Below are 26,314 nucleotides of genomic sequence, written 5' to 3'. Positions count from 1 at the left end.
TTAATTTATTTCTATATAATCCACAGGGCGTACTTAACATCAGACAAGCTTAATAGGTATTTAGTAGACATTGGCTGCCCACGCTGCTAACTAGTGAATGCAGACCTCCTGCATAGACTTTGGCTGTTTCCCCGACTGCGAGAATACTGGCGGGACATAATTAGACTACTGCATATGAGCACAAACTGGGTCCTACCGTACACATGGGAGGCTTGTATTGTGGGAATATTTCCGAGGGATAAGAAGAACAAAGCATCATCCAGCTTCCTAGATCTGGGTCTGGCAGTGGACAAGCGGCTTGTCACGAGACGATGGAAAGCTGAAGACCCTCCACCACTTAAAGCTTGGATGTTATCAATGCTAAACGGGCCAAAGCCGAAGCTGTCTGTTAAAGGAGGGATACACTTGGGCTGTGCAAATATCATCCGCTTGATGGCACTGCAGGTGGCTACAGCTCCTGAAGACCCCGTAGACATTCCTGATGCACAAGTTACTACTTGTGTAACGATATATCTGTAGAAGACATTAGCTAGTGATAGATTCCTTGCCTTAGAATATCCCCAGGCGTCAGACTGGATCTGGAAAGTTCTGCTTAGCAGTACCCCTGCGCGTCAGTAGGTGGCGTCCGGCAGCTCCGCGTTCGTCACTGGCATCGTCAGCGCCGAGATGACGTCACAGAGAGTACTTAGGCGCCACCCATGCGCGCGGACGCCAGTTCTGTACACGACTTTCCACGCCAGGAACGCAGAGCCATGCAAGACACTGACTTTTGGTGCAAAAAGGGCCCTAAAAAAGGAATGACCTTAACCCTAGTAATCCGTTCGCAGAACGGGGAGGATGGGTGGGGCGGTAAGGAATCTATCACTAACTAATGTCTCTTACAGATATATTGTTACACAAGTAGTAACTTGAGCATCTAAAAGTCACGTTTGTGATAGATTCCTTACCTTAGAATAGATACCCCAGCAATACCAACCCCGGAAGTAGGTCTGCAAACAGGATTACACCAGAAAGTCACGGAGCACAGAACAGCCAAAGAAGCCGTCTCTCTGGACCAGACTGTCAAGGCAGTAGTGCTTTGTAAACGTGTGCAGCGAGGCCCATGTAGCTGCCTGACAAATGTCCTGCAAAGGAACGCCGCGTCCCAAGGCAGTAGTGGCTGCAGTTGCCCTGGCCGAATGGGCACGCAGCCCCACAGGAGGTCCTTCATGGCCAAGGAGTAACATGCTTTGATGCACAAAACGACCCACCGGGAAATGGTCCGTTTGTGCACAGCCTGACCGTTTTCTGGCGCCCATGTAGCCAACAAAGAGTTGATCATCCACCCGGAACTGTTGTGTACGCTGCAGGTAGAATGCGAGCGCATGTTTTGGGTCCAGACGGTGGAGCCTCTTCTCTTCCCTGGAAGGATGCGGAGGAGGAAAGAAGGTGGGCAAAGTGATGGTCTACCCGATGTGAAAGGGCGTAACAACCTTTGGCAAGAAAGAAGGAGGGTCCTTAAAACCACCTTGTCCAGATGAACAGAAAGGAAAGGAGTTTTAGAAGAAATAGCCTGGAGCTCACTCATTCTTCTGGCAGAGGTGATAGCTACCAGGAAAGCAGTCTTTAAAGTAAGAAGACGCAAGGGACTGTCATAAAGGGGATCAAAGGGAGCGCACATCAGAAATGTCAGAACAAGGTTTAAGTCCCATTGAGGCATTATGAATGGCATAGGAGGAAACGTGTGCGTAATGCCTTTCAGGAAACTTAACAACCGGGGACTTAAAAAGAGAAGGCTGATCAGGAAGCCGTAGAAAAGCGGAAATGGCATAACGATAACCCTTGATAGTGCCCAGAGCAGAGCCCTGCTGTTCCAAGGAAAGAAGGAACAGAAGAACTTCGGAAAGAGGGGCAGAAAGGGGATCCACAGACTTATCTGTGCAAAATGCCACAAACTTGTTCCACCTGCAGGCGTACACCGTTTTCGTGGAGGCACGCCTGGCTGCCAGAATGACATTACAGACTTCAGGAGGAAGGTCGAAAGCCGTCAACTGTTGCAGCTCAATCTCCACGCATGGAGGTGGAGGCTGGACAGGGTCGGGTGGAGGACCGTACCCTGCTGCTGCAACAGAAGATCCTCCCGAAGAGGCAGACGGATCGTGAGATCGATACTCATACCGAGTACCTCGGGATACCATACTCTTCGAGCCCAGTCCGGAGCCACAAGAATAACTTTGGTCCGGTCGCACCTGATGATCTTCAGCACTCTGGGCAGAAGTGGTATAGGTGGAAAGGCGTACAACAGACCGCAACTCCACTGGCGACATAAAGCGTCACCGAGCGAGTGCCGCCTTGGAAATTCCAACGTGCAGAACTGATGACATTGCGCGTACTCTTTGGTGGCAGATAGATCTAACCAAGGCTCTCCCCATTGCTGAAAGAGACCTTCCACCACGTCAGAGTTCAGACGCCATTCGTGATCCATCATGCACCGGCGGCTGAGTTCGTCCGCCCTGGCGTTCAGACAACCTGCCTGGTGTTGAACTACCAAGGTAATGCCTTGATGTTTTCAGCCATGTCCAGAGGCGGAGAGCGTCCCGACATAGGGTCCACGACCCCACCCCGCCCTGTTTGTTGCAGTACCACATGGTGGTGGTGTTGTCCGTGAACACCTGCACTACACTTCCCCGAACAGAGGGAAGGAATGCCTTCAGTGCAAGTTGGATCGCCCGAAGCTCCAGATGGTTAATGTGGAGCTGGAAATCCACCGTAGACCAGAGTACTCTGATCGCCGCCTCTACCAGGTGGCCTCCCCATCCCAGGAGGGACGCATCCGTCACCACTGTGTGCTCCAGTTGGGGAAGGGAGAGGGATCTGCCATTGACCCAATCGCGATTTGTGAGCCTCCACTGCAAATGTCACGCAGTGCCCTCAGAGATCTGGACATGAACTTACAGGTAGGCCTGATACCGCACCCACTGGAACTTCAGGTCCCAATGCAGAGCCTGCTTATGCCATCTGGCATGTTTCACCAGCAGGATGCAGGAGGCCATCAGGCCCAGGAGCCGGATCGTCATCCTGTCTGAAACCCAGGATAGAGGCTGAAAGATCGGAATCATAGCCTGAATATCCCGGACTAACTGCTCGGGAGGATAGACCCGAAACTGCGTCGAAACCAGAACCGCTTCTGAAGGGGAGCTTCTGAGAGGTACTCAGGTGCGACTTCGGCACTTTGATGGAGAACCCCAGCAAGTGCAGGAGGTCGGCTGTAGTCTGAAGGTGGCCGACGACTGCTTGGGGAGAGCCCGATTCCAACAACCAGTCGTCGAGGTAGGGGAAGACTGATACCCCTGACCGGCGCAGATGAGCTGCGACCACCGCCATCACCTTCGTGAACACTCGAGGGGCGCTGGTAAGGCCGAAGGGGAGCACAGTAAACTGAAAATGCTCCTGGCCTACATTGAACCGCAAGTAACGCTGGTGGGCCAGCAGGAGGGGAATGTGAAAATACACGTCCTGCTAGTCCAACGGTACAATCCAGTCTCCAGGGTCGAGGGCAGCCAAGACCTGAGCCAGAGTTAGCATCTTGAACTTCTCCTTCCGGAGGAAGCGATTGACATCCCGGAGGTCCAAGATAAGACGCAGACCCCCTTTGTCCTTCTTGGGGACCAGAAAGTAGTGGGAATAGCAACCACTCCCTACTTCTGGCCCAGGAACGTACTCTATGGCCCCTTGGCCAGGAGGGCCGCGATTTACTGTTGGAGATGCACCAAATTATCTCCAGACATGCGGTGGCACCGAGGCAGCATGGCCGGAGGAGAGGACTGACAGGAAAGAGCATAACCCTGACAGATTATCTGCAGCACCCACTTGTCCAAAGTGATCTTGCGCCAGCGGGAGGTGGTGGTGGACCCTGCCACCCTCCGGCGTGGGGTGCTCCGTGAAGCTCAGATTGATGGTAGAAGCAGCGGGGGTGGATGTGGACGGACCCGCAAGCTGGTTCCCTGACCCGCCCTTGCAGAAACCACGGCCGCGCTGAGGCTGGGTCTGCGCAGATCTGGTGGAGGGGCGTGCCTGGGTGCACCTGCCCTGGCCACGTAAGAAATGAAAACCAGGAGTGGCCGGATTCTTAGTAGAAAGGGCCAAGGACTTGGCTGTAGCCCGCGAGTCCTTAAAGCGGTCCAGTGCACTGTAAGCCTGGTTGCCAAACAGGCGGGTGCCATCAAAAAGCATGTCCATGGTGAGCTCTGGACATCGGGCGAGAACCAAGTTGAACGCAACCAGGCGTGGCGCAGCAACACCAGAGTTGTAGAAATCGCCCTGCCCATTGAGTCTGCGGTGTCCAGCCCACACCAAATGGCAAACTTAGCCGCATCTTTACCCTCAGCAATTGCCTGAGAAAGGGCAGCATGCACCACTTCAGGACACTGAGGCAACACCTGAGCAACGGCATCCCACACCGCGTGGGAGTAGCGGACCAACAAGCAGGTGGTGTTCACTAACCGCAGCCCCAGTCTGGCTGAAAAGAACAACCGCTTCCCAAACTGGTCCAGCCTCTTAAGAGTCTTTATCCGGTGGGGCCGTGGAAAAGGCACTCTGCGACATCGAGGCCTGAATGACCAGGCTCTCAGGCGTAGGGTGAGTGGTCAAGAAGGCGAGGTCACCGGGCGGTGGCGTCTGGCAAGGTTTTTGTCCATCGGGTTCCCCATGGCCGGCCTCAACCAAGTGCCCAAGAGGACCTCTGTAAGGGCCTCATTAAAGGGGAGCAGCGGCTCTGATGAAGTAGACGCTGTCTGGAGCACCTCCGTAAGGATCACTGTGGGGAGGTGAAGGTTGAGGGCCTCAGCAGCCCGAATGAGCACCATCGTGTAGGAGGAGCCCTCCTCCATCGTAGGCGGGGGGAGAGGCAAACCCCGGGTCAGAGGAGACTTCAAGGTCGCCCGCATCTGCCAAGTCGTCCACCCAATCCAGCTCGGAGTCACATTGCCGAGCAAGCAGGTCCTCAGACCCTTCGCAGCCGTCGTCCACCTCTGGCGTAGAGGGGGCCGGTCGCGGCCGCGGAGCCGGGACGATCGGCGCCGGGAACGGCGCTGAGAACAGCACCAGCCGGGCTGGCTCCGGCTCCCAATGTGGATCACAGGCCGGAACAAAATAGTCTGGGAACCGGGGCAAAGGTGGGATAAACGGCACCCAGTGCGGCGCCGAGGGTGGCACCGGGGCTGGAGCAGAGGGTGGCGCCCGGGCTGGAGCCAGAGGCACAGGATCCTTCGGTGCCGGAGCCACCGGGCCAGCAGGATCTGAACACGGGACCGCGGGGCCCGAAGGCGGGCCGGCGGGAGCCCGAGGCCTTTAAAGGCGGACCAAAGCAGCAAGAAACTCTTGCGTCTGTTTGGGAGTCGCCGAAGGATCCGGGTATGGCGGGTAGGCCGCGGAGCTCCCAAGCTCCAGAGGAGCCCCAGGGGCGGGGTCCCTGTCCCCCACGTCTGCCTCCGAGGAGCGACGGGGGGGACGTCGGAGAGCGAACTCGCTTCTTCGACTTCTTTTTATGGCAACATATACCGGAATCCAAAGGTGAAGACTTGGAATCCAAGGAGCGAATTGGCAGGTCTCGCGAGAGGTCCCAGGGAGCTGTCCTTAAATCCGGAGCGGCAACGTGACGAATGCCGGACCTCCAGCAACTTCCAGCGCCGCTCCCATAAGGCCTTGGGCACCATAGCATGACAGTTACTGCAGTCCCGGGAGTCTTGGTCGGTTTCCAAGCAGTAGAGGCAAACATCGTGGGGATCCGCCACCGACATATTATGGCGACAGTTGCCACAAGACTTAAAGCCGGGCATCCCTACGTGCACCAGGAGAAAAAAAGAGGGGAGACAGTCTCAAAATAGTGGTCAACAAACGACCAAGGTACGTGCTCAATCCAGATCTGCGCTTACTGGCGCGGAAAAATAAAGAACGGACGTCAGCGCGCATGGGTGGCGCCTAAGTACTCTGTGACGTCATCTCGGCGCTGACGACGCCAGTGACGGACGCGGAGCCGCAGGACGCCACCTACTGACGCGCAGGGGTAATGCTAAGCAAAACTTTCCGGATTCAGTCTGACGCCTGGGGATATTCGAAGGTAAGGAATCTATCACTAATGTGTCGCTTTCAGATGTTATGTAAACTTGCAATGTGTACCTGTTTTCTGGTAGGCTAAGGAATATTTGTCAATAATTATCGACAACTGGCTCACTGTGTTGCAGTCCTGGATTCACAGAGATCTGTTATGTTGACATCTTATGGTAGCTCTGAGAAGTATACAGTATTATTGTGCAACTCCTGTCCTTCCCACCCTCCTACCTTTGTATTTTCTTTCTTGGATTATTCTTCTTTTGAATGGCTTATTGTTCATCATTTAATGGTTATTTACAAAACATTTGATTAATAATCCCGATAAAACGACTAGGTCGACTATAGTTATTGAACAGAATGGAAATGAGTAGTAATACTGTTACTGGATACCACTGCTCCTGAGGCGGAAAGCCGGGAGCGCGCTAAATTGTAAATATTGTTTTTAAACATTGTGTTGATTTAAACTGACCTGATCTTTCCCTCGCTGCCAGACTCAGGGGCCACACCACGCTCCATTCTTTGACCGTGCAGCAGATTGAGCGCTGACACGGAACTTTTAGGAAAGCCAAACACCCCGCCGCCATTACTGGCGAGGCCGCGGGCCACACCCCTTTGCGAGACCACTCCCCCCGCCCACATTATTTAACGGCGCTGAATCGCGAGCGCTGTTGCATACCACTGCTCCTGAGGCGGAAAGCCGGGAGCGCGCTAAATTGTAAATATTGTTTTTAAACATTGTGTTGATTTAAACTGACCTGATCTTTCCCTCGCTGCCAGACTCAGGGGCCACACCACGCTCCATTCTTTGACCGTGCAGCAGATTGAGCGCTGACACGGGACTTTTAGGAAAGCCAAACACCCCGCCGCCATTACTGGCGAGGCCGCGGGCCACGCCCCTTTGCGAGACCACGCCCCCCCCTAACCGTCCCTCTGCACATATAAAAATGTGCAACTTCAGGACGCGCAGCGGACGAGCGCAGCGGGCACGCCGTTTGCGCGCCTAAGGCAAGCCCGTCTGCGCCCGTCCGTGCCAGCTCCGGGCCCAGGGCCAGCCATGCTGTCGGTTCACGTCCCGCTCATAGACTGTCCTGGTCCAGATCCCAACTAATCGACCTAGGTAAGACACCTTGCACCTCTCCTACACTATGTAACCTCTCTACGTCCTACCCCTCCAGATTTAAATGTCACAACTGCCCGTTTGCCTTCTCCCTCTACCCAGATTGCTCTCATAACACTACAAATTGCCTGCCTCCTCCCTTGAAAATTTACTCCATGGGACTGCTGAATTGCAGATCTCTACCATGCCACGCCAGTGACATCTGGCTGCTACTATCTACCATGTCTTGGGACTTGCTGTTCCTTACGGAGACCTGGATCAAAGACTCCTCTAACCCAGACATATCCCTCGCACTACCTACCAACTACTACCTCACAGGAATAACCCGTGAAGGCTCAAAAACGGGTGGAGGAATTGCCATAATATCAAAGACACACTTGACAATCACTTCTAGGAAAATTACTAATATAAAGCCCATTGAGGCATTATATTTTTCTATCTCGGACTCCACCACAGCCATCTTTTAGGAATCCTGGCCTACAATCCCCCTAACACCCCCCAATCAGCAGTCTCGGAAGTCCTGGCAGTAACCGCAGACCTGTCCCTCAAACATCCTCATTTTGCGGTATTGGGAGACTTCAACCTCCATGTTGATACAAGTAGCTGTAACCGCGCCACTTCCTTCCTAAACTCTATGCAGAATATAAATTTGACTCAAGGAGTTAAGGGTCCTACTCACGTAGCAGGTCATACCCTAGACCTTATCTTCTCCAACTGGCCGAAGTTAAAAATACTCCCTACCAAACCCCTGACATGGTCGGATCATTATCTGATCCCATTTGAGGTACTTACAACTCAAACAGTTAAAAAAGCATCAGCCATGAGAACACAAGGCAATAAATGGCACACAATTTCATGTAACACCCTAGAGCAATCATATAACAACACTCTAAACCCCCCCCTTCGATCTCAATGGAGCAGTCCTTACATTTAACCATGATCTTATGACTGCCATCGAGAAGGTTGCCCCGCTAGAGAACCTTACTTCCCGTAGACAAAAACCATCAGCCCCCTGGTTCACCTTGGAATTAAGGGAACATAGAAGCCGTTGCAAAAAGTTAGAGCGACTTTGGCGACGGACCTATGACCCCTCTGCCAAGCTAGTAAATAGACACACCCTCAAGGAGTTTAACAAACTTAAACGCAACTCTATGAGTGCCTACTTTGCGAAAACTATTACCAATGCAAAAAACTCCACTAAAACCCTTTTTAACATAATAAAAGAATTCACTAACCCCACTGCCTTAACTACATCAGTCTCTCCCTCCCTAGCATTTAGCGAAGATCTATCAGATTTCTTTGCGAACAAAATTGCAAACATTACAGCTACCATTCGTCAAAACTGTATTGATACTACTGTAGCCCCTATCACGCCCTGCAAGACCACATTTACTAGTTTTAAACCACTCACCACGGAGTACGCATTGAACTTATTCCTGAAATGTAAATCAGGCTCTCCACTTGACCCTGCACCGGCCCTGGTCATGAATGCAAGCGCCCCGTTAGTTATCAACCCCCTACTTGATATTTGGAACTACTCCTTATCTTCAGGCACTGTCCCGTCCGTGTGGAAACAAGCAATGCTAATTCCCATTCAAAAAAAAATAATCAGGCGTCGACCCCTCCTGCCTCACCAACTATCGACCTAACTCACTTCTACCCAAGCCAGCTAAAGTGCTTGAGAAGGCGGTACAAGAGCAGCTATCTCACTACCTTGAGTCAAACTCGCTGCTCCACGATACTCAGTCAGGATTTAGACCAAACTTTAGCACCGAGTCAGCCCTACTTGAGGTATCTGAATCTATCAGAAGTGCACGGATAGGAGAGAGGAGGCCATGTTGGTTCTCCTCGACCTATCCGCTGCATTCGATACCATCTCCCACGACGTATTACTCACTCGCCTACAAGAAGTAGGAGTGAGCGGAACTCCCCTCGCTTGGGTCAAATCTTTCCTCACGGATAGATCTCAACAGGTGATGCTGGGTTCCTTCATCTCTACCAAGAAACCTTTGATTTGGGGAGTTCCACAAGGTTCAGCCCTCAGTCCACTTGTATTCAATGTATATCTAAAACCTCTGGCAAAAGTGGTAGAATCCTGGGGCGTCAGAGTAAATTTTTACGCGGACGACACCCAGTTAGTATTCTCCTTTAAAGACCATTCCGAAAAGTCATTTAACAACTTTAGACTCTGCATGGTGGACATCGCCACATGGATGTCGTCCAACAACTTAAAACTCAACACAGACAAGACTGAAGTCCTTTTTTTTTTAACCAGAAACTTCCCATTTCTCCCAGTCTATGGTGGCCGACTGAGTTAAACCCTCCTCCGGTACCAGTCCAAGCTGCTCGTAACTTGGGCTTCCAATTTGACACTGCTCTATCCTGCAAGACTCAAATCAATAAAGTCACCACATCCTGTTTCACTAAACTCAGAATGATAAAAAAAAAATCCTCCCATTTCTCCCACTTGATTCACGTAAGACAGTAGTCCATGCCCTTATCACCTCTCACTTGGACTACGCAAATAGCCTTTATGTCGGAGCCCCATCATATCTTATTAAGCAACTTCAAACTGTTCAGAACTCAGCGGCCAGGCTAATATATAACATCCCTTATCGTCACTCAATCTCACCCCATCTGATCAAGCTTCATTGGCTCCCAGTAAGACTACGCATCCAATTTAAGTCTTTGATTCTAGCTTTCAGAGCGCTTAATGATCAGGGCCCTACTTACCTGAGACGAAGAATGAGGTTCTCATTGGCGTCAAGAAACCTCAGATCCAACCATCTACGCCTTATGAATTGCCCCCGTTTTCGCCTGGCACGAACGGGGGGGAAGGGCTTTCACAGTAGTCACCTCTAGACTATGGAACCTCCTGCCCATGGAATTGAGATTCCTGACCTCAGAACCTCTATTTAGAAAAAAACTCAAGACCTGGCTCTTCTCCCTAATCTGACTCATCCTTCTCACTTGCATCCCCTGAACCCTCTGGGGTATAGTATCTAGCGCCGGGACACCTCCGTTGGAAGTAGCTGTGCGCTCTACAAACTACTAAAATAAATAAAATAAATAGTTCATCATTAAGTGAAAAAAAAAAACTACTGGATTGTAGTAAATGTATACTGGTTCAGAACGATTCATAAGCGATTGATATATGTATATTGCTAATATAAAATGTAATAAACAGAACCCCCCAAAAAAACTGAGAATGTACAATCATTCACCCCATAAATGGCCTATTGACTGTAGCACAGGCAAATAGACCCTAAAGCAATTGACCGCAACGCAGTCAAGGAAACCCCAAGTAATGGTTAAAAAAATAGAAGAGGGTGGAAGGAAGGGTATAAGAACATGATCAAGCCCCACAATGCAACAAGGGTGGAAGAGCGTGGAAGGACACTGAAACCACCACCTAATGACAAGAATGGGTGGAGAAGCAATAGTTAAAACAGCATGAGACATCCTGCCCTGGAGGGAAGTGAAGCATACAATCCTGCAGGAAGACAAAAGGCCACCTGTAAGGAGGAAAGTGGGTAGAACCCACCCTGACAAAAGCCCTCGCAGAGCGGGAAGGATGGGTGAGTGTTAAGGAATCTGCAGCTAGACTGTCTCTACCAGATACATAGTTACAGAAGGTAAGTAACTTTTTCATCTGATAGAGACATCTAGCCACAGATTCCTTAACTTAGAATAGATACCAAAGCTATACCCCTTTGGAGGAGGGTCTGCGACTTAAAACCACCAAGTTTCAAGGAGAACTCCTTTGTCAATAATATTGACCAAAATACAGTGGGAACAGCAATGCCAGCATGGTCGACATCAGAACCCCTCGGTAAGGGAGCATTAACAAAGGGAAGCAAAGGCACCACAGTCCGCCAGAGGATGATACGAGACCTCTCTTGTCCAGACAGGGATGAAAGGGAAGCACATAACCAGAATGGCCAGTGCAGAATGGATGAAAGTCCTCAAACTTCGGCAAGAAGAAGGTAAACCGAGCACAAGTCCCGCGGATCTGCAAGAGACAAGGTCCCAGAAAGGAACAAAACAGTATAACAGAGTCATGGCAAACAAACAGAGCATGCACAACAGTGGATGTCAAAAATGACATGTGGAGGGACAAAGGTCACCATGCAGAGATATACAGAACCATGACTACCAGGAGATACATGTATGAGGATGACAGGAATACACAGAAGCTGACAGTGAGTAGTCAACTGGCCAGCCGTACCCGGAGGTACAACGGTTAATGGATACTGGTCAGGCACACACAAAAGGCTCGCTCCCAGGAGTGAGAGAGATAGAAAGAGAAAGAAAGAAAGAGAAAGAGAGACAGAAAGAGAGACAGAAAGAGAAAGAGAGACAGAAAGAGAAAGACAGACAGAGAAAGAGACAGAGACAGAAAGCGAGAGAAAAAGAGAAAGAAAGCGAGAAAGCGAGAGAAAAAGAGAAAGCGAGAGAAAAAGAGAAAGAGCGAGAAAAAGAGAAAGAAAGAGAAAAAGAGAAAGAAAGAGAAAAAGAGAAAGAAAGAGAAAGAGAGCGAGAAAGAGAGAAAGAGAGCGAGAAAGAGAAAGAGAGAAAGAGCGAGAAAAAGCGAAAGAGAAAGAAAGCGAAAGAGAGACAGAAAGAGAGAGAAAAAGAGAAAGAAAGCGAAAGAGAGAAAAAGAGAAAGAAAGCGAAAGAGAGAGAAAAAGAGAAAGAAAGAGCGAGAAAGAGAGCGAGAAAGAAAGAGAAAGAGAGAAAGAGAGAGAGAGAGAGAGAGAGAGAGAGAGAGAGAGAGAGAGAGAGAAAGAGAGAGAAAGAGAGAGAAAGAGAGAAAGAGAGAGAAAGAGAAAGAGAGAGAAAGAGAGAGAGAGAAAGAGAGAGAAAGAGAGAGAAAGAGAGAGAAAGAGAGAGAAAGAGAGAGAAAGAAAGCGAGAAAGAGAGAGGGGATCTGCAATAAGACCCCAGATACCACAGCAAGGAAAAACATAGCATGCCTGCCTTCACGCTGTGTGGATATCCCATGACACATATACATATAGACATATACGAAAATATCCTTATCGAAAGACAAGGGGAACTCTAACAGCACGCCCTACATAATATAGGAGGCCGCACAATTGGTACCAGTGGCACCGATGCGAACCAGAAAAGGATATAACACATGTCAAGAGACTTAAAAGGCAACATCCCCAGCCTCGTCGGGAAAAGAACCCTGATCTCCCGCGTGCCAGGCGGAGAAAAAGACCATTACACTAACCATGAAATTAGTTAGTAATACCCATACACAGGAGTCAGAACAAGGTATATATAGATAAATGAAAAAGTCATGAATAAGATAAAATCAAGATCTGATACTGCAAGAAGACAATCTGACAAGGGGGGCAATGTTGTCCTATGGCCGTTGTAAAAGTACAATGCGGAAGCGAGGCTACAGCTGACTGATGCGGAATGTTATCAGCGAGTTGCGCATAGCAATCTTCTGGAGGTACAAACCACATTTGTGGCAAGGTGGAGAGGTTTGGGGGTCATATCGGATTCAGAACATCAATACCTGGAAATCAATAATCCAGTTACCCTGATATTGTACCTAATACCAAAAGTACTTAAAGACCTGATATCCCCTCCTGGTAGGCCAATAATTTCAGCTATTGGAAGCCTTTTCGATACTACCTCTAGATATTTGGACCATTTCCTGCAAGACTTTGTTAAAGCCCTGCCATCTCATATCCAAGTTACCGGGGACTTTTTGAGGAAACTGCATAACTCTCGATGTAGCCTCACTGTACACGAGCATAGCACATAAGGAGCGATTAAGGGCTCTCAAACCCTTCTTAGGCAGCAGACCATTGAATGTATACCAACACTCTGAAATGTTAATGCAGATGACAAAACTGTGTTTGGAAGAAAAAAATTCTCTTTGGTACTGATACCTACAGACAGCTCAGATGAACGGCCATGGGCACCTGCTTCGCTCTCAGCTACGCAAATCTTTACATGGGCTGGTGGGAGGAGCAGGTGCTTAGGGTCAAACAGAGTGGAAGAGAACATCAGGGTTTGGTGTAGATTCATTGAGGATTTATTCATCATATGGGAAGGCCCAATTAATAGTGCAAATACATTCATAACAGCCCTCAATGATAATGTACTCAATTTGGTTTTTTATACGATCGATCAGTGATTCCAACATATACTTTTTAGACATAGAAAGAGATTTAAGGAAAGGGGCTACCGCCAGGCAACACTTGGTCAAGCAGTAGAGAAGGTGGATGGGCTTTCATGACAATAAATCCTTTTTGACAAGAAGAAAACCAGTGATATCCTCAAACAAAATACGGGAATGATAACCGGATTCAATGCCAATCATGCAAGGGTGAGAGACTGCATGAATAGGCACTGGTACCTGGTTAGGGGGGATCCCACTCTGAATAGTCTGGTCTCTCGCAAACCTTTAGTCACCTATAGGAGAGCCAAATAAAAGAGGCAGGAACTGGTGAACAGTAGCCCCGAGGTAACTGAAAATGGAAACTGCTGAAGGCCAACCCTGGTTTTAATAAGTGTTTTAAATGCAAGGCCTGCAAACATGGAATAAATAAGAAAGAAATTCAGTTGCCATTTATGAACAAACCATGGAGGATCCTTCTGTTTTTTTAATTGCACGAGTGACCATGTGGTGTACTTGCTACAATGCACATGTCCCTTGACCTGCGTGGGCAGTACTATCCACATGGCCCATATTAGAATCCTCCAGCATCTAAGGGCAGTAAATAATAAGTACCAATCCTATCCAGTGGCCCGACACATTAATGATACCCATGGAGGATACCCATGGAGGCCGGATTGAAGACCTGTCATTCTTTATAGTGGGCTCAGTTCCCAAAAAGTGACGGGTGGGAACCGAGAGCTTGAGAAAACTGGAATCCCATTACATTCTGATGTTAGATTGTTAAATCACTAACTGTCTGAACTCTGATGAAGAGTTATATATCCATCTGGTTTAAGAAACACAAAAAATTAACAATGATTAGAACTCATCCTCTTCGAGATTAGAACCCACAAGAGAACCAAAGAGCACAAACAATTATAACAATAGATCCAGGATGTAGTCCACCTTTTTATGGCTTCTTTAGATCTGTATATTTTAATTATACAGCAATTTGTACCAATACAATGGAAATATAGTTTGGAGGTGACAAAGGCCCTAAGGGTATAATTCGCCTAGGGATAACTGGTGATAAGGAAATAAAGGAAAAAAACTTTTAGCTTTTTTACATGATTTTTTATATTGTAAACTTGCCAGTATATGGTTTATCATTTGCAAAGAGTTAGTGAGGAAATAGTCTTGCATTAGGGGCACATGCACTTTACTGTATTCAGAAATTGACTCATTGATGCAGCTAATATTTAGGACTTTGTCCTATAATGCACTGACACTTTAACACAGTAGTTTTCACTAGGCACTGGCACTTTCTTCCAAGGATTTAACCTGAGCAGGATTGATGGATAGTACCGTCTGGATTTTACTTAGAAAGCATGTATACCGACTACTGTACATTAAGAAAAGGGCAATTCCAATAAAAAGGTTACAGATCTGAGATGAAGTCTATTACCTATGCCCATTTAGAATGACAAATATGTGACACTTGCACTTTATTCCTGAACTGTTTATTGAACAATAATGGTTTTCGCTGTTCCGAGATGGATAGCTTAACACATTAGCACTTGCACTTTTATCAGTAGATCTTGATGAGATGAAACTGTTTGTGTTTCGTCTTAAATGTGTCAAATTGTTGGGCTAGTCGCCTTGCCAGTAGTATGGAAAAATACAAGAATCAATAAGCCAATGGTAAAAGTAAAGAAAATACATTTTAAAAAAGAGGAAAATTCAGTGGCAATATTAGAAAAATATATTTTAAAAAAGCCATTGCTCACGTAACAAAGTTAACAATTGGTGAAAAAAAGAATTGTAAATGTAGTATGTTGTCTATGTTTATTTTATCACGTGATGGTAACATTTGAGATAAAAAAAGAGAGTTTGTATTTTGGCTAGATGCGTGATTAAGGCAGGGGACCCTGCCGAAATGCTTCATAGCCCGAAATCTGGCGGAGGGGAAGGAGGGAGAGAAGGAGGGGGAGAAGGAGGGGGAGAAGGAGGGGGAGAAGGAGGGGGAGAAGGAGGGGGAGAAGGAGGGGGAGAAGGGGGGAGAGAGGGAGAGAGGGGGGAGAGGGAGAGAGAGGGAGAGAGGGAGAGAGAGGGGGGGAGATGGAGAGAGAGGGGGGGGAGATGGAGAGAGAGGGGGGGAGATGGAGAGAGAGGGGGGGAGATGGAGAGAGGGGGGGGAGATGGAGAGAGGGGGGGAGATGGGGAGAGGGGGGGAGATGGGGAGAGGGGGAGAGATATACACACACACACACACACACACATATATACACATACATATATACATACACATATAAATACAGATACTGTAGAAATGCAAAGAGTATCCTGATGAAGAATACTTCTACTGATAACATCAGCAGGGACCAGGAACAAGGGTACCTGAGCCCCCGCATGGCAAAGAGCAGAGGAACTAGAGCCCTTGCATTGGAAGTGCATAGGGAGAAAGGGGCAACGTGCAGCAGTGACGTGTCTAACATGTACTCCACTGCCCATAAGAGAAAACCAGACAGGGTCTGAGCCACGAAAGAAAACTTATGCACGTCCCAACACCCGAGCATGAAGAGTAGATAATACCACAAGAAGAGAACGCAGCCAAGACAGTGGCACAAGGCGAACTGCAGGCACCCTGTGACTATGAGTATACCCAGTGCGTACTCTCATATCGTGTCCGTATCGAACACAAAAAGGAAATGCTCCGGAGTGGAACAGGACAATATGCCCACAAGGAACACTTGCTTGCGTCTAAGACAGCCAACGAAGGCAAAAAGAGCACAGCGCAGAGGTGAAGAACACGCCGGGGTGAGCCAGGTGTGACAGCAGGAGTGGACTCCGGAGCTCAGTTCGCATTATTCCCCGCCGCTACTAATCCTGAGCACGAATATTTTGCATAATTCCGTGCGTCGGAACACCCGGGGAGTGTGCTTATCCTGGGGATAAGCTCAGCAGACTCCGCGTGACGAAGTTTCTTGGCAAAACTCACCCCGGCTTGGAGACACGCAGGAAGAGCCAAAACGGCCAACACAAACTGCCTGCCCGGTGACAAGATGGTGGCTGGATGCCTCTAAGGTACGGCGAGAGGCGGTGAGGATCAGCTGTCCTGCTGGCGAGCGGGTGCATGCCCAGTGATCGACTGAACCGGTGAGTCTCAAGCTGCGGCGAGGGTGCAGGGGCGAAAGAATCAGCCCAGTGGGAAAGCAACCACCTGCCTTCCGCTGCCTCCTCCCAGTCCCCCCTCCCTTCCCCTAGAAGTAGCTGACTATGGGGCCTCCTGGGCCCATATTAAACTCTGAGTCGGGCCACCGAGACTGTCAACGTCAAGGCTGCAAGCACACTAAGGGCACCGGATGCTGGCAGACTCTAGCGACACTAATCTCGGAGAGCGTCTGAAGCTGCCTGACTTCAAGGTGGCGGCCGGGCGCTTCTGACCAGGGCGTAGAAGCACGAAGGAACCATGACTTGAGCAGAGAGCTTCGGATTGTTAAGGCCAGCAGGGGAGCTCTGCAACAGCGGATAACACCTTAGCTGCGGCGAGGCAACCAGCGCGACTGCGTTTGGAATAGCGACCAAATCGGCACCGCGGTTCCCTTCCATCTCACCCATCAGAGCAGTGAGGGGGCCTCTCTGGAGGCCAAGATGCGTCGATTGGGACAAGGCGGAATGAACAGAGGCACCTGCGCTGGTGATCCCAACGACATAAGTGATAACAGACCTTAGAATTTACTGAAATACCATCCAAAACAGAGAGGGTGCCGTGATGTCCCCCTCTGGGAGGCTCTCTCTCTCCCCAGACATGAATGGGCACTAATGAGGCTGACTTATTTCACCCCAGAGATGACCCAACGCTGTGATTTAATTTGCACTGCACTTAGTGACTATGTGACCCAAACCTGGGTGATGGTCCCGCTCACTAACTTTTTGGGCTCCCTTGAGGTATTTTTCTTCTACTCCTGAACTTTCAGATCTGATCTGCTTCCCAGCCCCCTGTTCCTACTCCGCTCCCCCATTCCCTCTATCCTCTATTGGGGACTTGTTCTTCTATGTTGGACTATGCAACTGTAACTAATGTAACTATGCAAAACTGTTATTCTTGTTATTCCAGACCACGGAGTCCTGAGCAACGTGGCTGATGCCCGCTGGAACTGCTAGACAGCTAAGAAGAGATCGGTCCCTGATTCACCCCCTCGGCCATCACCTACCCAGCTGGACATTGGACACAGTTCTTCCCATCTCCCTGCTGTGTCTCCTTCCTCCCCCTCCCTCCGACAAATTACTGTAACATTGTTTTTTTTCCTGTGTTTTACTGTGCTCTTGTAACAGGTGTAATTTGTAACTTAATGATCCTCATGTAAAGCGCTCTGATACCTCCGGGTCTAGCCAGTGCGATATAAAACTCTTCAAATAAATAAAATAAGTCAGAAAACCAAGAATACTCTGGAGGAGTCTGCCTCCATAGAGGTCGAAGAGTGCTACGGACCAACTATAGACCATAACTCATAAGCTCCAGAAGAGAGCCACGCCAACCTTGCGGTTCTCACCAGAGGGGATGTACTACAACAGTAGGAAGAGTGACAAAGGAATGTACCTACAGTATGAACTAAAGGACAATAATCCAGAGGAACAGAAAAAACATTCTAAGAACAGTCCGCATGACCCTTCGAAGCTTCCTGTGCAATTAGGAGCGGTTATACAACAGCCAACAAATACCCCACATAGGGTATGTCTTATCCCCGTAAAAAGCCTTAAGACTAGCTCGTAGACAGAGGACTCAAAATGAAATGCAGAAACGCAGTCTAGCTGTACCATATAGGGACAAAAACGTCTGATTAGCCGTACAGTCTGTCCAAGCAATAACGTCTTGAACCCATAGGCGGATACCAGAAAAAAACAGTGACAAAACTGCATCCAAAGTAAAAGTCCGCAACAAGGACTAAAAACCACAGGATTTATGGAAACCCAGACATGAGACGCTGGAACACTGAATCACCATGGCTGTCATAAAGGGAAACCCCATCAAAGGGCAAATCCCGAAGTCACTCCTGAATATTCGCAGGAAAACTGCCACCGCGCAGCCAAGCATGGCGGCGCAGAGCAACTGACCTGGCCATAGCCAGAGCCACAGCCATGGCCGACCAAATGGAAAACTGTGCCAATTTCCGGCCATCATGAAGCAACCAATCCAGGTCAGCCCAAGAGCCCTCCAGAAAAGATGGAGGAGACGCTCAACCGAGTCCAAAGGGCAAAAGTAGCCTGTGCAAACACACATGATGTGTTCAAAGACCAAAGGGCTGAACTGGTGAACGCAAAGACATGGCAGCCACACGCCTCCAACCAGCGAGACTCCGGAGTGGGAGGAAGTACCAGAGGAGGGGAGGAAGATAGGGAGACAGAGGCTGCCTGGACTACCATCCTTTGAGCCCTAGGATGGAGGGACAAACAGTCAGGGTCATCTGGAGCAGGGCAATGACTATGTGCAATAGCATGACCCACAGGGTCTCCCGATGAGGGTCTCGTCTAAGTCCCAAGAAGAATGTAATTTAATACCCGCCAAAAGGCAACAAGGGCGCCATGTCGCCCAGGTAGAGTAGATCCAAAAAGGGATCAGAAGGCAGGGAGACTGCATCTGTAAGATATCCGCAACTTTGCGAACCATTCTCGCAAACGCTGCACCAGCCTCCTTGGCCATTCTAGGTGGCGACAATAAGCCATCTGTAGAGGACGGTTGTAGGCTAACCCGTCCACAAAAAGGCAGATGCTCTGCAGCCAGAGGATGACCAAAAGCCTGCCAGTGCCCCATGGGCACCTGCTCCGAGTAGCATCAAAACAAACATGGGGGAGGTGAACCCTCAGGGGTCTCATCCTCCTCTACCAACAGAGGAACAGAAGTGGACAGAACAGGCGTCGACCGACGTCGAGACGGCGTTGCATCAATGACCACCAAAGAAGACTCGCCCACCTGACGACAGAGCGGCGTGGACTCGACCTCCACCAAGATGGGAAACTGCAGGGAGGAACGGCGTCTACTGTGAGTCGAGCTCCGCGCTGCAGCCGCATCGGCCCAAGCGCAGGGAGCCTCCCAAGTCTGTGCAGTGGCTCCACAGGAGAGCGAGACGTCCGACTAGGATGCCCCTCTGCAACGTGTCCTGTTGAATGTATGTATGTATACACTGTAACCCTGCGGGCATCCTGGTTCTGAAACACGGTAACAAGTAGGAGAGTGAGCTGCAAGGAGCTGATCTGCCGGCTACACTCGGGGGAAAAGCCAGGTCATAACTTTCTTCGGAAATGACAAAAGATCCTGTATCTGCCTTAATTCCAGGGACACCGGAACAGGAGCCTGGGTACTCGATCGGCTCAAGGGAAAAACCCGACCGCAAATTCCCGACATGAGCCCCTCCCCCCTCTGTGGGGCCCGAAGGCGCACCAGGGAGAGGAGGTGACCCAAAGATGGCCTATAAAGCCCTAGAATAGGCTTCCATTTGAAATCTAGACGCCCAACACCGGGAAATGATGGGTAGGTGGGGGTCGACTCCTGGGGGCCCGTGTCCGGTGAAGACCGCGAGTAGCGGGGCCCGGTGTTACATTTAAGGGAGGTCGACGACCTCCGTGACTTTTTCCTGTGCTTACCTGCAGCAGGCGAGTGACGCCAGCGGGAACGACTCCGTGACCTGTCCCGAACAGAAGCCCCAGCTCGAGAGGGAGACCGGGGACGTGAGGACCCCGGTTGGGACATTCGGGCAGACAGCAACTTCATACGACGTTCCTGCAGTTACTTCGGTTTCAGCTGCCGGCAGGCGTCGCACTCCTTGGAGTCGTGGTGCTCTCCCAAGCACCACATGCAGATCTCATGTGGATCTGTCGCCGACATATTGAGTGTACAGGTCTCACACAACTTGAAAACCCTTAGGCATCGCACACTGTTCCGGGACGCTAAAAGAAGTCAATAAGGCCGGAAAACTAAAACAGGCCAGAGAAACTGCTTCTCCTAGATCCGCGTTGGGACGCGAAAAACAAGGAAAACAGATGTCAGCACGCCCGGAGGGACTTGTATGGCTCCATTGACGTTATATCCTAGGACAAAGTCAGGACGGAGCCATGCGATGCCATCCCCCAGCACACAGAGGTACTGCTGAAGATTCTCCGGATCCAGTCTGACGCCTAGGGATATTCTAATTTAAGGAATCTGCAGCTAGATGTCTCTATCAGATCTATACCTATACGATTACGTTCTGGTAAAACAAGCTGCTTTACACTCCTCCTGGGCTAAGCCTGAGGGCTGCTCTCCACAGCTACTACTTAGAGAGCTTTCTAAGGTTGTCTAAGACCACTAAAATGACCATAAGGGTTGTCTGAATTAGTGCAAGGTGCCCACTTACATACGTGTACACCATATACTAAGCCAGCTTCTCACAATGCCCTTTGCAGAAAAAAAATATATGGAGGAAAACCTACGTGAAGTACTCCAATAGATAAAAGAAAGCACTTAGCATTCTAGGGAAAAGGGAGTAGCAGTCAAGGGGTTAATAATAATGGCCCACTTAGGGTGTTGTGTGGTGGGATGGGAGGGAGAATATTCCAAGTGCCCAATGTAAAGAACCGACCGATTCCATTACATTTGTTGTAAAATCACAAAGAGGACTGATGCGATCTTCACTACCTTCATGAAGGCTCTGCCTTTGTTGCATGTCACTGACACAAAAAGGTGGATTTTCTTTCGGAGGAAAGAAACCACCTCAAAAGGGTGGAGAGACCTTTTAGGAAGTTAGGGAAGATTAGGATAGGTTCACCCATAACGTGAAACTTTAAAACAAAAAATACACACCTGCCCATGAGCATGTAAACAGAGCCAAAGTAAAGGAGTGGTGTGTCTTGAAATACAGGAAAGGAAAAGGCGTTCCTTTTTATGTACAACCCTAGTAGAAATAGTAATCCCTGTTAAACAAAATAATATATGTAGAAAGAGCCCCACGGAATACGGTTAAGCCCATCCTGGCTTTTAGCAGCCAGCATGAACCCAATGATGAAGCATGTCACTACTAGAGCGATTGAGCGTTGTAGATAAAAAGGAAAGCCTTTTCTTCCCCTGTATTTCAAGACACCCCATTTGTTACTTCGGCTCTGTGGGTTTACTTGTGCGTGGGTAGACAGATTTTTTTTATTATCCTTGAGATGTAGTAGGATACTTGAGCTGTTTTGAGGAGGCATCTGCAAGCGCTCTCAAGTACGTAAGACATTCTCAGGAAATTAACTTTCTCCATTCGTTTTTTTTCTTGCTTTTGAAGCATGTGTTACTAACAGTAGATCACGATTCATGATTGGGGAGCTGTAGAGATGGTTACTTGGCTTTTTAGGAAAAGTTCTAAGCACAGGGGGATATATGGACTTGGTTGCAAGCTGGAAATGAGTTGCTTAAATGGTCCCATTTGCTGGCGAATCCTTTCATAATTGCTTGTGAGTAGGCCATGGTCCATAAGTGGTATTTGATCAAACGAGAAGGGAAGTGAAGCGGTCTGTGCAATCCAGAGTTGTATCAGATAACATGACCTGCCTCTCTGCTGGTGCTCACCTCCAAATGTTGCACCCGACAATACCGTCATTTGTAAAAACTTCAGTCGTAAAGAAGCTTTGTTTTTACAAATTAAATGATTAGCCGCAATGTGATGAAAGTTAGCAAACAGTGATAAATAAATTGCCTATACTCACAGCAGCCGTATCATCTGTTAAGCTTTCACCTTTTACATTTTCCAATGATTTACCTGAAAAGAAAAGGGACTATTAACATCTTTTTCAGAGTACAAAGGGAAGTGTTGATAACCTCTCCCGTTTTTGCATAGCTGGTATATAATCAATCTTTTTCTAATTGTTCAGTGTTTTTGCAATGTATGCAATTCAGAAAAAGTTGCATATAAATGAATACACAATCAAGCTAACTTCACTTTGCAAGTACATCAGAGACTACAAAGGGAAGTGTAACTATTTCGAAACACCACAATTTCAGCAGGTAGGTTTTGATCCTTATAGCTCAAAGCTGCCTTATCCCAAAAATCTTTTTTAGACCTCAAAAACAAAAGTTAGCTTCCTAGCAGATATATATGAATGTTTAACTGTATTCTCCATCTGCAGACATAAGACATCATAATAGCTGTCCCTGAAGCCTCAAGACTCGTTATACTTCTAGCTGAAACCTTGGGGTCAGATGTCCCGACTGGTAAATGCCTTGTTCGTCCACACATCTCATTCCCCCTGTCAAAGACCTGCAACTACCTCCTCTCTGCCAAACTCCTTCCTCTTGCCTCATTACTCTCCAAGTAATGGAGGTCGCCTTCTCCTGCTCCCCTTCCCAGTAGAAGTCTGCCATTACTTCTAACTTGCAACCTCATCCTCAAGCATAGGAAGTCTCAGTCATCCTTACCCTTTGCCACTAGAAATCTACAGAGCTGTACCTCGTCCCTGCTGCCTACTTCTCTCCTCCACCCACAATAAACGCTGTAGCTGCCAGACCTCTGCTGCCCCCTTCATGCCTCTCCAGTCAAGATCAGAAGCTCTCTCCTCGACTGACCAGAGGCTTTCGCCTTCCTGCACCTCTCACTGCAGGGAGTACTTACCTCAACTGCTCCCAACTCTCCTCTTAACTGCTGGGACGCTACTCTAGGCTGATTCCCTGCTACTAATTTCTCCCCCTTGTCAGAGGCTCCGCTGCAACCTACCTTAACGGGGAGCTGCCTATTCAACCCCTGCAAGGCAGCAGACCAGTTTCAAACAGATACATTTTTTTTTGTTTCTATTTAAATGCACATAAATGTGCTGGGGTGTATTCCTACAGCCCAATAACGTCGGAGTGAGTCTGTAAAGGACTGTGGGTATTCAGATATCATGGGTAAAGTTATCAACCATCAGTGCATATTTGAATATAAATAGTCCTATTCAAACTCATCTTTTCATTCTTAGAGTGTAGGAGTAGTACCTGCGCTATGTATGTACAGTACGCTGAATCACCCATCTAATGTTATCTTCTGCTCTCTTACTGAGGTTTCTTGAAAGTGTCAGCATGTTAAACAAGAGTGGCTCTCCTTTAGGTGTTCAAGCAACAGTCTGGTTGCTTACTAACTTGCATGATGTTAATAGGAACATGCTTTAACCATTTACATATGGTTGCAGAATTATTAGAAGAAAAGATATTGCTTACCTGCCATCCTAGTTCTCAATCAGGAGTATTCTCTCTGAACTTTAGAATATCTACTCCAATATGGTATGCCAGGAAACCTTTTTACACAATGTACTTTACATATGAAAAAAGCATCAAATATGGGACAATGTTTTCTCATTTTAATTTTCAATAAAAAAATAATAATGCTAGGAGCCTAATCAGTCATACATGTACATAAGATTCAACGCACCATTAGTTTTAACACTTGTAAACAAAAAACTAAAGCAACAAGCATTTACAATGCAACGGTCTCGCCTTTGCAAAAGTTAGAGCTATTAGCATTGTAAATGACACATTTTTTATTTATGCGTTGGTTTTGAAAACAGATAAATACATGGCATGGTCATTTACAATGCCAATAGCTTAATCTCTCGCAAATGCGAGACCTATTGCATTTGCACCTACACACAGAGCCACACATACAGAGCCTCACACACACGCACAGAGCCACACACACAAACATAGGTGTGGTGGGTGTGGTGGTGGTGAATGTGGTGGGTGTGGTGGTGGTGGTGGTGAATGTGGTGGTGGTGGTGAATGTGGTGGTGGTGGTGGTGGTGAATGTGGTGGTGGTGGTGGATGGGATGGTGGTGGATGTGATGGTGGTGGATGTGATGGTGGTGGTGGATGTGATGGTGGTGGATGTGATGGTGGTGGTGGATGTGATGGTGGAGGATGTGGTGGTGGTGACTGCAAGCAGCCATGTCCGCCGCAAGATATCAATGTTCTGACGCCCATTGCTGATTGCACCAAACTCACTTCGCCATTTCTCAGTTGAGCAGCAGGCTATTAGCTAATGCACCGGTGGGCAGGGTCGCAACCAGCAATGTACGCCTATAGTTAATGTACATTTTGACCAAAATTGAACGAAACCCCGTCCTTTTCAGACTGGGGGCGTGTTTTTTTGATTGACTGAAGACGTCACAGAGAAAAAGCACCGAAAAAACACGCCCCCAATCCGAAAAAGACGGGGCTTAAATTGACAGACATACGCGTGTGTGTGCATGCGTGTGCGTTTATTAGTGTGGGTTTCTGTGTGAACGCATGTATGTCTGTGTGTTAGTGTGCGCGTGTCTGCCCATCTGTTTATTTATTTAATGCATTTTCATATAGCGCGCTGTGCTCGCGTGGTTTGCAAGCAGCATCTGCAGCCATGGTGGTCACTCGAGTAGCCAGTTTAGTGGTGGTTAAGTGTGCGGCGAACACGGTTCCAACAACTTCACGTAAGTTTTGATGTCCGGTTTCTTACAATCCCTTCCGCTCTAGCGGCTTTTGTGACCGCCTTAGAGGTCACAGGGGCAGGAGTGTCTGGTGCTTAAGGGAGTTTTAGTGATGTAAACTCTCTTCACTTGCAGCCACGGTTGTTCAGGTATATTTGAAGATTTAATAAAAGTTAGTGAGACGCAGTTCTGGGAGGAGGGTTGGGTAAATTTGTGGTTAACATGCGTGGGGAGAGGGGGTGATGGCTTCCACTTTCGGCGTCTTTGCATGTGTATGGTGCCAGCTACATTCAAACTTGCGAATATGTCTGTGTTGTAGAAAGCATACCTCTCTAGGCAGCATTATAATAAATAGGTGAAAAAAATTTGTTAAGTCTCATCTTTATCCAAGTAGGATCACAGAATTATTTTTGCCTCAAATTCACAGAGGTCCTTTCTGCTGGAGAACGGTCCAGATAAAAATACATCGGAGAATAGGTTTAATTAAAAGGCTCGTCCATGGAAAAAGCTTACAGTTCTCGCCTTTCTTGACCAAGAAATGCACACAAGGAAAGTTGCTTTTCATGAAGAATGTTGCAGATAGGATTTGATCATAGGACGGAGTTAGCTGTGAGAAGAGAATCTTGAGTTCTCAGGGAAGTGCAAGTCTTCTTGTAGCTGGGGAGGCAGAGCAGGGGTGCTCTTTCCTAAGACATGGAAGGACATTTAAATTACATGCATGGTGAAAAGAAATATGTCAGATACATTTTTTCTGTAAGTAGTAACAGCCGCCATGAATTTCAATGAATCACATCTGAAGGCCAGATTTAGTGAAATAAAGGAGAGAAAGCTGTACCGTCTCGACTCAATATGCTTGCCAGTCTCTGACTATAGACATATGCTACGCCTTTACCAATTATAGGCATATGCTGATTATAAAGAAAGGTGAGTTCAGGATATTAAGTCCTACATGGAGCGGTAGGTTTCACAGGAACATGAAAATGGGATGCGGTCTGTTTGAGGTGACTAATAAGGGAACAGTTCTTCACAACTATGACAGCAATAGGAGAGGTTTTACCATTCATAACAGCCATCCTGCCACTACGTGGTGCTCACAAGAGCCTTGAAGAGACTATCTGTGCCCCATTTTAAAACAAAACACTACATGACAAACTGCAAATATCGCTGCAGTTTTCATTCCAGTCACCGGGTTCACACTATTACTTGGATGATTCTAGATCATGCATCCCATTCCTTTCTCAAACAAAGCCAGGATTATGTCCTTGGATTTCGAAGTTCCGTTTAAATTGATTTATGAACCTCTGCCTCAGTTCCAATCCAAACTCCATTCCTTGATTCTCTTCATGTGCAATCAGTCGTCTTTAGTTCTTCCTTATCCAAGTCGGAGTGCAGGTAGAGCTCTAATTACAGTCACCCGATAATTGCTTTCACCTGGCTCTCAACCTGTGCACTTTTGTTTCACCCCTGAGCAGCAAGCAGTGTCTATGTGTATGTATTAGTACTGAGAACCTGACCTGACTTGTAGCTGTTTCATGTACAAT

At 48.1% G+C, this 26,314-nt stretch overlaps 1 protein-coding gene and 1 pseudogene across 2 annotated transcripts in view; one reads left to right on the top strand and one right to left on the bottom strand.

The window, feature by feature from the left end:
- Nucleotides 1-26,314, bottom strand: part of TDRD1 (tudor domain containing 1) — a 2,637,228-nt gene that overhangs the window by 2,508,837 nt on the left and 102,077 nt on the right. For both annotated transcript variants that reach the window (XM_078643866.1, XM_078643867.1), the window contains exon 3: nt 22,050-22,102. In XM_078643866.1, coding sequence (XP_078499992.1) covers nt 22,050-22,102 — 53 coding nt within the window. The remainder of the gene's footprint in view (nt 1-22,049; nt 22,103-26,314) is intronic.
- The window catches only part of LOC144756480 (uncharacterized), a 50,713-nt pseudogene continuing 49,944 nt past the window's right edge, over nt 25,546-26,314 (top strand).

This window comes from Lissotriton helveticus, chromosome 5_1 (genome assembly GCF_964261635.1).
Source record: "Lissotriton helveticus chromosome 5_1, aLisHel1.1, whole genome shotgun sequence".
NCBI lineage: Eukaryota > Metazoa > Chordata > Amphibia > Caudata > Salamandridae > Lissotriton > Lissotriton helveticus.
This window is presented reverse-complemented; position numbering and strand designations above follow the sequence as displayed.